This window comes from Oryzias melastigma, linkage group LG23, assembly GCF_002922805.2.
Source record: "Oryzias melastigma strain HK-1 linkage group LG23, ASM292280v2, whole genome shotgun sequence".
Classification (NCBI taxonomy): domain Eukaryota; kingdom Metazoa; phylum Chordata; class Actinopteri; order Beloniformes; family Adrianichthyidae; genus Oryzias; species Oryzias melastigma.
The window spans coordinates 18441559-18452102 of record NC_050534.1 but is presented as its reverse complement, the minus strand read 5'-3'; the positions used below and the strand labels follow the sequence as shown (position 1 = coordinate 18452102).

Below are 10544 nucleotides of genomic sequence, written 5' to 3'. Positions count from 1 at the left end.
TTACTCTACAGCATGGGTCAAAGTCAAGGACCGGGGGCCGGATCTGGCCCTCTGGGTATTTATATCCGGCCCTCCAGATAATTTTATTTTATTGTTATTAATGGTCCGGTGTTATCTTGCGCTCATTTCTAACTTGTTTAATTTTGACAAAGTATATTTTTATGGAGAGTAAAATATTGAAAGTTATTTAATGTTTAAATTGATTTATTCTGGAATAATATTCCTGCCTTTTTATTATTCATTACTATGTTCAAAAGTTACAGCTTTAAAGCTTTAAAAATTGGCATTCTGCTAGCTTTTTGGATTATTTTGGCATTTACTAAGATTTTTTTAGGCTATTTTGGAGTTTAGCTAAAATTTCAGCTACATACTATTTGTTTTGGCTAACTTAGACTTTTTTAAAAAGTTTTTTAGGCTGTTTTGGAGTTAGGCTAATATCTATATGCTACGATAGCTGTTTTGGCTAATTTAGGCTTTTTTTGTTTTTTGGCTATTTTAAAGTTTTGCTATTTTTTTCAGCTACATGCTAGCTATTTTGGCTAACCTAAATTTTTTTTCTAAGGTTTTGTTATTTAGCTAATATTTTACCTGGCTATCAGCTTCAGCTTTTTCAGCTATCAGCACTAGCATCTTCAGCTGTCAAATTTAGTTTCCAACATTTATACAAGCATTATTGCAGGTAATGCTATATTTCTAATTCATTATTATGGTAAAAAGTTACAGTTTTTAACTTTTAAACATTTAGTTCAAGTGTGTTCAATAAATGTTTATCCTTTTCGGCCGTGACCTAAGGTGTGTTTTTGGATTTTGGCCCCTTGTGTAATTGAGTTTGAGAGTTCTAAGACCTTGATATTTGGTGTGGTCCACCTGCGTACCACGTACACCACCCGTCCCGTAAGGGCAGTTGTGACTGTCCAGGTTCTAATTTAGATTGTGGCATTAATAGTTGGTCACAAAAAGTTAAGTTTGTCACGCCCGTTTTTATGTGGTGCATTTCTACTGTAGATGTGGATGCATTTCTAAACTTCCCTTTACTTCCATCCTTGCTGCTGTTCTGCAGGTTCTTACTGCAGAGTCTGGAGGATTTGGACGCCAGCCTCCGTAAGCTCAACTCTCGTCTCTTTGTGATCCGAGGACAACCCACCGATGTCTTTCCCAGACTCTTCAAGGTAACCTGTTCTCGTCTTTTACTCGAAGCGAAATAACCGCGCCGCGAATGTCTAAACTAAATCTGCTGCTCTGAAGGAATGGAAGATCACTCGCCTGTCTTACGAGTACGACTCGGAGCCCTTCGGGAAGGAGCGCGATGCTGCCATTAAGAAGCTGGCCTCTGAGGCCGGAGTGGAGGTGACAGTCCGAGTGTCCCACACGCTCTATGATCTGGACCGGTGAGTCGAACCCCAGAGGGGTCGCTGTCTTTGCACGCCTGTTCTTTTCCTTATCTGCTTGTTCTTTTTTATTATCAGCATCATAGAGCTGAACGGGGGTCAGTCTCCTCTCACCTACAAGCGGTTCCAGACCCTCATCAGCCGCATGGATCCAGTGGAGATGCCTGTGGAGTCCATCACGGCTGAGGTCATGGGCAAGTGCACCACGCCTCTGTCTGACGACCACGACGAAAAGTTCGGAGTCCCCTCTCTGGAGGAACTGGGTTAGTACAGCCAGACAAAAAAACAGCGTTATAATTTAGTTTGAGATTAAACTATGAAGTTTCTGGAACTTTGTGATGAACAGAATTACAGGTTGTGATAAATATGTGGGTTTCATGGTATTCCCGGCAGGCTTTGATACCGAAGGCCTGTCGTCAGCCGTGTGGCCCGGAGGAGAGACCGAGGCTCTGACGCGCCTGGAGAGGCATCTGGAGAGGAAGGTCGGTGCCTGCGGACAGAAACCAGCTGCACAAACGTGTTTTTTCCCCCTGAAAGCAACCTTGATTAGAAAGCTTTGACCTTTCGTGCATTTCCATATCTGATCTCCTGAATGTGTCTCCGTCAGGCGTGGGTGGCCAACTTTGAGCGTCCTAGAATGAACGCCAACTCACTGCTGGCCAGCCCGACGGGGCTCAGCCCATACCTCCGATTCGGCTGCCTGTCCTGCCGCCTCTTCTACTTCAAACTCACCGACCTGTACAGGAAGGTAAGTCGATAGAAGTCAAGCAGCTAGTTTTGAAGAGGAAACCGTTGTGGTTTGAAAACAGAAAATCTAAATTATTTTGTTTCTAGTTGAAGCTTAAATCTGTGCAAGAAAGTTATTGTCTCTTTTTCATTTTTGATGCTAATAAGAACATTACCAAGCATTTAAAGTTCATTTAACTTGTAGACTGCAGTTAATGTCATTGACAGGATTACAAAAACAAAATTTGATCATTCTTGTTTTTTCAGCTCTTTTTGTGCAGTTGTAACACTGCAATGAACAGGAATCTTCCACATATCCAATATGGCGTCCAACTTTGCGTACACAATAAGCTAGCATAAAAACTTTAGCATCTATGAGTCGCTGGTTGCATATCAAGCCTGTCTTTTTCCGCTTCAGAATCTGTTAGAATTTGTTTGCTTAAACGACTGAAGAGTTCTCGTAGTAGAACGAATGTAAACACTGAGCTAAATCTTGATTGTTAAAGTGGAATAAAGACCCACTTCCATGAAAATGGGTCATATTCCTGATGCTAGAAGACATTTTTAAAGAAAATTAAGTTTGAATTTTCATTTCTTTAATCAAGTCGTCATGAATCAGGACCAGACAAAAAATATTCTTTAAAAAAAAAAAGTATTTGGGATGGAGAAAATATTTTGGGCGGTGCCTTTGACTAATGGGCTCCCAACAACAAAGGTTTTATGATTTTGGCTCAAAATGTCATAATTATAAAAGAGCTTTGAAAATGGATCAAAAGATGATCGGAGTCTATCTTTAAAGAGTTAAACATTGTTTTCAGTCACGGGACGGTCATCAAAATCTTTCGTTTCAGGTGAAGAAGAACAGCTCTCCCCCTCTCTCGCTGTACGGCCAACTGTTGTGGCGTGAATTCTTTTACACCGCCGCCACCAACAACCCCTGCTTCGACAAGATGGAGAGCAACCCCATCTGCGTCCAGATCCCCTGGGACCGAAACCCGGAGGCCCTGGCCAAATGGGCGGAGGGCCGGACCGGTTTCCCGTGGATCGACGCCATCATGACTCAGCTGAGGCAGGAGGGCTGGATCCACCACCTGGCCCGACACGCCGTGGCCTGTTTCCTGACGAGAGGAGACCTGTGGATCAGCTGGGAGGAGGGCATGAAGGTAGAGCACGCTTTTTCTTTCAGTGTGTGGAAGAACAGCTTTATTCTGGTTGCAAGTTAGGGGAGAAGAGTGTAGAGTGTGAATATAGACCATTAATTGACGATGCGTCTTATAATCTGGTGCAGAAAGTACTGCAGATTCTGTTTCCACCCTTCATCTCTGGAAAGCCAGCAGGATGAAACGGTGTTAGCTGGGATGACAGCATCTTTGTGCCTCTGCTCAGGTGTTCGAGGAGCTGCTGCTGGACGCAGACTGGAGCGTGAACGCCGGCAGCTGGATGTGGCTCTCCTGCAGCTCCTTCTTCCAGCAGTTCTTCCACTGCTACTGCCCAGTGGGTTTTGGCCGACGCACCGACCCCAACGGAGACTACATACGGTGAGTCTTGTTTGGTTTAGGGCTTCCTACTGCTGTTGCTTCATTTATTTAGAGCTTAAAAATGTTTATTCTACCTGTTGTCTGACCTATCAAGCTAGAATGAGACTCTGAGTGTAATCCAGAACAGTTTTCGTGTGTTTTAATCCCCATTCTGCCTCCGTTTCCACTCAGACGCTACCTGCCCATCCTGAGGGGGTTTCCAGCCAAGTATATCTACGACCCGTGGAACGCTCCAGATAGCGTGCAGAAGGCGGCCAAATGCATCATTGGGGTTCATTACCCGAAGCCCATGGTGAACCACGCAGAAGCCAGCCGCATCAACATTGAGCGGATGAAGCAGATCTACCAGCAGCTGTCCTGCTACCGAGGCCTCGGTGAGGGCACGCCGCCGTACCACACGATCCAGCTGACATTTAGAGAGACTTACTTGCAAAGACCCTGAATGTTATTTTTTATTCTGTCAATTCATGTTTTCTTGTATCCTGTTTAGAAAAAAACAGAAAGTGAGGAGCTTTAGCTGATATTTTATTGTGATGTCATCTGTTAAAACTCTCATTTCTGCAGGACTTCTGGCCATGGTTCCGTCCAACTCCAATGGAAATGGAAACAACGAGGCGTCGTCCGATGCGTTCTCCATGGAGGCTTCACGCGAGGCCGCCGCAGCTTCTGGTTTGTGTTAATTCTCTTCTGTTTGAATCAGGTTTTGTTTCACTACAGACTCCTCCCCTTTCTTCAGATCAACTATTTTCTAATTTAAGGAGAGGGGATTAAACTTGTTGCTGTGATTTAGGGAAGTGCATGGGAAAGGGGAAACTAACAAACATTTTTTAGAAAGAGACATGTATTTATTTATATCATTATTAACAAAGATGTAGCAGTTACTTATCTTTGAGCTTGTTTGTAATCTCATCGTCCTTCAGTGCTGTGTTGCTGGCTCCTCCTTTTGCTGTTTTACCTGGACTTGATCCCTACTAATGATCCCACCCTCGTTCCTTTGCTCAATCCTGCACTAAATCCTTCCCACCAATATTTGGGCTTGATCCCTACTGTCTATCCCACGCTCAACTGTCTGCTCAACCCTTCTCTCATTTTTGGGGTCTATCCTAGTTTCAATCACACTCTCAATCCCTATTTTTGATGTCATGCTTGTTCATTCGCTCGATCCTACGTTTTGATCCTTCATTTGTGGCTTTACTCAAGTCTGCGCTCAGTCCTGCCTTCCAGTTTTCTGGCTAGATCCCAACTTTCAATCTCAAGCTGATTCCCTCACTCAACCCTACTTTCATTTTTAGGCTCAATCCAACTTTTGATCACACACTTAACCCTGCCCTCAATCCTACTCTAATTTTTGGTCTCTATCTTTCTTTTCTTGATCCTACTTTTGATCCCACGCTTGTTCTTTTGCTCAACTCTGGACTCAATTATACTTTCATTTCTTGGCTCGATCCTCCTGTTTATCCTACGGTTGTTCCTTCTCTCATCCTGACCTACGATCATACGGCCATTCTTGGGCTTGATTCTTACTTTTGATCCCACTCTTGTTCCTTTGCTCAAATCTGCACTCAATTCTACCCTCCAATTCTTGGGCTTGGTCCCTACTTTTAATCCCACGCTCATTCCTTCTTTTAGCCCTGTGCTCAATCCATACTTTTGGTTCCACTCTTGCTCCTTTGCCCAAACCTGGACTCCATCCTACTCTCCAATTCTTGGGCTTGAACCCTACTTTGAATCCCACGCTCATTCCTTCTCTTAGCCCTGTGCGCGATCCTACTTTCATTCTTGGGCTCGATCCCTACGTTTAAACCAATGCCTTTTATTTGCTTGATTCTTTCTTGATCTTACTTTCATTCCTGGGCTTGGTCCTACTTCCGATCTTGCACTCTTGATTCCACACTTGTTCCCACCCTCATTCTAATCATATTCTTGGGCTCAATCCTGCTTGTTCCTGCTCTCCTGTCAGCACCCGTTCCTACAATCCCTCCTGCTCTTATTCCCGCTCCAGTTTCCAGGCTCACTCCTCCTGTCTTCCACTCGTTCCTGCTCTTGATCCTGCTCATGAAGTCCTCGTTCTTGCGCTCATTCCTGCTTTTGTGCTTACATGTTCTGTTTCTGTCTGCTTTGGATGAAAGCTAAAAAACTTGGTAGGAGCAACTTCAAAGCAACTCCAGGCATTTAGTCTCAAGAGAAAACCATAAACTAGAAGAACCTTTAACAGCAGCTTTGTGTTTCGTTTTTATTCATCAGCCTACCAGACTCAAGGCGACTGGCAAAGTGGTGTAATGATGTACCTGCAGGGCGATCCACAAACCAGTGGGGCCTCGCAGCAGCAGCAGCAGGGTGAGTGCAACTTATTCTTTACATGTAACTCATCTCCAAAACACTGTGTTCCTGTTGCAGCTCATTAATAGCCCTGATTCTCTGCTCCACTCCAGGTTTCAGCAGCAGAATGATGTGTTACACTCAAAGCACTCAGCAGGTTCCTGTCTCCACGCACCAGAAAGGTGAGAAAAGAAGCAGCAGATCCTCCAGCTTATTCCTTTGTTTGAAATAACGCCGACTTCTCTCCTCTCCTCAAAGGGTCTGAACATCACTCAAACACTCTGACGAGCGGCAAACGGCACATCGAGGACACGGGGAGCAGCAGAGGCTCCAAAGTCCAGAAACAGAGCAACCGCTAGGGGGTCAGAAGCTAACACAGGTGACACTTTGGTTCTGATTTTTAGAGGAAAAGACTCTTCTGCAGGCTGTTTGATTTTATTGTTTAGTAAGTTAAACTGTTCTGATATTTTCCAAAACTTCACCCTCAGGGTGGTGTTTCCAAAAAAGACATAAAAAAAACTAGAAGAGACCATTAAAATAGACTAGTACATGTTACTGGTTTAAACCAAAACCATTCAAACTTCCCTCTGAGGCCGGTTAAAAGCCATATTTGGGAGGAGTTACCAGCTCCCCACATAGTGGCGTGTTAGACGGGCAAACATACCATCACCCGGATGTAAAACAATAAAACAGTACAGCTTTAAAGCAGAAATAAAATATTCTGTCTTTCTTACTTTTAATTAATATTCTTATTTTTTTGTTAACACTGAACAAAGACCTCTGGTTTGTCCCAACAATTATGTCTATTAAAATCCATCTGTTTGCTCATTTTCAATAAGTTTGGGACTTAGTGGCTTCATATCCAGTCCAAGACGGTGACTAAAAACTCAGCTTCAAGTAAACCGACACCGTCCACGTTTACAGTCTTTATTTTGCATCAAAAATAACCAAGAAAAAGGAAATTTTCCGTCATTGAACTTGACAAACATCCTAAAATAGGTTTGCTAGTTTTTCACCCAGAGGAGGTTCGTATCTACCTGTTAGGGGAGTCGTGACTAGGGATTTATACATCAATTTAACATACCAATTCTTTGACTGGGAGCTCTGAAATGTCCACCCAGAGTTCAGGTGGATGTTTCCAGAAACACACTTTGATCTGGACTAAACGTCTGTGATGTGAACCTTTTTCATCGGTTTTCACATATTTGTAAACTTCTGTTTGTTCTTCTGTTCCCGCAGGTTCCGTAAATCATATCACCACCAGAACAAAGAGGACACCAAGACTTCAACGTTTTGCATGATCACACCTCCGGAACAAGCAGCTAACCTGTTCATTCGACGTTCCCACATTTCCCCAGTCAGACTGTATTCCAGGATTTCACAGCAAAAACCCAAATTTGACGAGACTGCAGACGCTCCGACGTCGTCTTTGGAGAAATACTTCTGGGAAAAAAAAAACAAAAAAAAACGTCCTTTTGTACATAACGACTTTGCTAACTGCAGCTTGTACATATTTGGATATTGTATGTGTGTTTTCTCTCTTTGTGTAGACCCATTGATATATTTTTGATATAAAAATCATTACAGACGGATCTTTTGGAAAAAAATGTAAACTAACTGTTCCCGTCCATAATTAAAAAACTAGGAGAAATCTTCAGCCGCCGCGTCGAGGCGCCCAGTGTACATACAACCACGCGTGTCGTGCTCCTCCCTCTGTCTCCGTGCTCGTGGACGTCATCGTCATTCCATCCGTAGGCTGTGACACTAACCCTCATGCTGTAGTCGGTAGTAGTCGAGAAGAAATGAGAGGAATTCAGAGCTTTTGTGGTTTCATCCCCAATAAATAAATAAATGTACCACCAAAGACTGCTGCCCCTCTGGCGTCACTCCTGTGCTTGTTTGAATAAAACTGGGTTAAACACCAAAATGTTCTCAGACTGTTATTTAAAGGTTCTCTTGAATTGATGGATTGTCCAGCTTTATAAGCAGAAATTTGCATTTATTTCAGTGCAGTGCTGCTGACAATTCCATAACACCAGTTAAGGCTGTTAAGGCTTCACTGTGCAAACTATTCAGAACGTCTTGACTCAATCAGGACAGGAAGTTTTATTCTGAAGGGATCAATAATATGATGCTTTTCTTTTGTAAATGCAAGTTTCCTGTTTGTAGAAACCTTGGATCTCCATCTTAAACTCCAACCAATGATGTTTCTGTTACACCGGGATGGTCCAGCAGTTCAGGTTCTTCAAGAGTTTTCAGGGGAGTGTTGCTCTTTAGTCTTGAAGACCGTAAAGTTCATCCTCTAAAATATTTGCAGCTGCTTTAAAGGGTCTATACCATACTTTTAAGTCATTCAGACTAAACTATATCCATACATATGATCATATGTCACATTTGGCACAATAAAAAAACAATCATTTATAAAATATGAGTTATTTGTGAGTTTTTTTTCTCTACCCAGAAGTAAGACACCTCAATCTCTTAGGTTCCGCCTTTCGCTGCTTGTGGGTACCGCCCATTTCATGACGTCAACCATATGCCAGTCTCGGATTGTGTCTGTTTTTCACCCGAAAACATCCAAAGTTTTGCAGTTCAGTGGCTGAGCACTGCTAGCTGAGCAGCAAAGCTAGTAGTTGAGGACCGCTAGCAGAGTGACAAAATTAGATGGTGAGGATCGCTAGCTGAGCCGCCAACCTAGCGACTGAGCACTGCTAGCTAAGTGACAAAGTTAGTGGCTGGACTGAATGATGAAGTGATGAGTGATGAAGCTAGTAGCTGAGAACCGCTAGCTGAGCGGCAAAATTAGCTAGTAAGGACCGCTAGCTGAGTTGAGAGGGGAAGTTAGCGGCTGATCCCTGCTAGTTGAGCGACTAAGCTAGCATCTGAGGACCTCTAGCTGAGCTGTGAAGTTAGCGTTATTCACAACTACCTTTGCGGAAAAAATGGGTGTTTGTGTTAGCCTGGGGGGCGGTTCTGGCAGCCCATACTCTTCCTAAAAGAGACTATTCTCACTTTGTAACATCAGCTCGTAAGAACCCGCTTGTTTTCATGGGTTGGAAGGGGCTGGTGCTCAGAGTACACGGTTTAAGAACTAGAGGAATAGTCAGGAATGTATGAACGGATCAAAATACCGCTTTGGGGTGGTTTAAAAATTAGATTTTGCATGGTATGAGCCCTTTAAACAAACCACTAAATATGATGTAGAGTTTCCCTTAACCCACAACCATCAAAGTTGAAGCTAAAAAAAAATTGGACACCAACTTCAGCCTCGTATGAAGAATAAATACAAATAAAACAGTCACAAAAGCTGGTATTTTCTAAATATAATCATAAACATGAATCCAGCGTTCATACAAATTTATTAGCAGCATCTTTGTAACATTAGACAGCTGGTTGAATATGCTGCATTATCATTGTAGTAGGTCTGTGGAAACAACTGTCACAATAAATGCATATTTGAAGCAAAGACTCCTCATTTTTGTCAGTTAAATCGATATCTGTTTCCTCCCCGAATCTTTTCTGAAACTTTCCAAATACATATTTTTTTTTGCTAGCTTGGAGGTTTCAATCTATTGGTCGACGCAGCCGCTTTAAGAAAGTAGCGACACGTGACCGAGCAACGTGACATCATTAAGAATGAGCCAGATAAAGTAGGTTTTCAAAATAAAAGTTCCTTTGGAATAAGATTATAAATTAAACGAAAAAAAAAATGTAGGTTGCGTTTTTTTTTTTCTCTCTCTCTCTGTGGCCCAGTACCCCGGACTAGTACCGGTACCGGCCAGAGACGGGGAGCATTGTTGGAGGTTTCACACCAAATTCATTATCGAGGGAATTTTTTTTCTCAGGCAAATCTGGATTCACTTGTTTTGGCGTTTACACACGATTCTGATTTTCAGAGCGGTTCCATCTTCCTCATTTCAAAGCAAGTTCAGCCAACGTGAATTCTTCTTTGTTTCCAGTGGAAGTGCTGTAATGCTTCTTTGTATGAAGCAACTGCTAAGAAAACAGTTTCTGTAAACTTTGTGTTCTGTAATCTTTAACCCATCTTGTTTGGATGTTTTGGGCTAGTCCTCTTTCTTTTGTCATTAAGTGATAGTACTCCCTCAAAAATGCAGTGTGAAGGCAAACCAAAACAGATGAAGAACTGAGGAGTGTGAAGGCGTGTGAAGGCCTTTCAGGTCTAATGCTACGATCAAGCAACCACTTCCAATAAAATAAAGTCTTTGTAAATGCACGATTTAGGGCTCTGTGTTCAAAACTCTCACATTTTTGAGTCCGTTCTCAGGCTCTACGCACAAAAGGCACCTAGACTGAACGTACGATGAAAGTTAACCTCTTAGGATCCGAGCTAACATTTAAGCTAATCATTTTAACATGCAGTCACAGGGCCTCAGCTAAGCAGAATTAACTGCGGTGGAAATATAACTCAAGATGTGATGTCCTCGTGTGCGGATGGCAGGTCTTGAACTCTGACCAATAAGGGACTCGGATTTGTTAGTGACGTATGGGTAGCATCATTTTGAATTTACACAAGTGCCAACCGTTTGAAAATGGGTCTTAAAGAAGAAATTAA

At 42.7% G+C, this 10544-nt stretch overlaps 1 protein-coding gene across 2 annotated transcripts in view; it reads left to right on the top strand.

Moving 5' to 3' along the window:
* LOC112153208 (cryptochrome-1) overlaps positions 1 to 7898 on the top strand; it is a 48350-nt gene extending 40452 nt beyond the window's left edge. For both annotated transcript variants that reach the window (XM_024283233.2, XM_024283224.2), the window contains exons 2-14: positions 1061 to 1169; positions 1246 to 1388; positions 1467 to 1651; positions 1782 to 1870; positions 1996 to 2136; positions 2966 to 3277; positions 3501 to 3652; positions 3824 to 4026; positions 4217 to 4321; positions 5897 to 5989; positions 6085 to 6153; positions 6230 to 6350; positions 7211 to 7898. In XM_024283233.2, coding sequence (XP_024139001.1) covers positions 1061 to 1169; positions 1246 to 1388; positions 1467 to 1651; positions 1782 to 1870; positions 1996 to 2136; positions 2966 to 3277; positions 3501 to 3652; positions 3824 to 4026; positions 4217 to 4321; positions 5897 to 5989; positions 6085 to 6153; positions 6230 to 6330 — 1702 coding nt within the window. In that variant the 3' untranslated portion in view covers positions 6331 to 6350; positions 7211 to 7898. The remainder of the gene's footprint in view (positions 1 to 1060; positions 1170 to 1245; positions 1389 to 1466; positions 1652 to 1781; positions 1871 to 1995; positions 2137 to 2965; positions 3278 to 3500; positions 3653 to 3823; positions 4027 to 4216; positions 4322 to 5896; positions 5990 to 6084; positions 6154 to 6229; positions 6351 to 7210) is intronic.
* The last annotated feature ends 2646 nt before the right edge of the window (positions 7899 to 10544 follow it).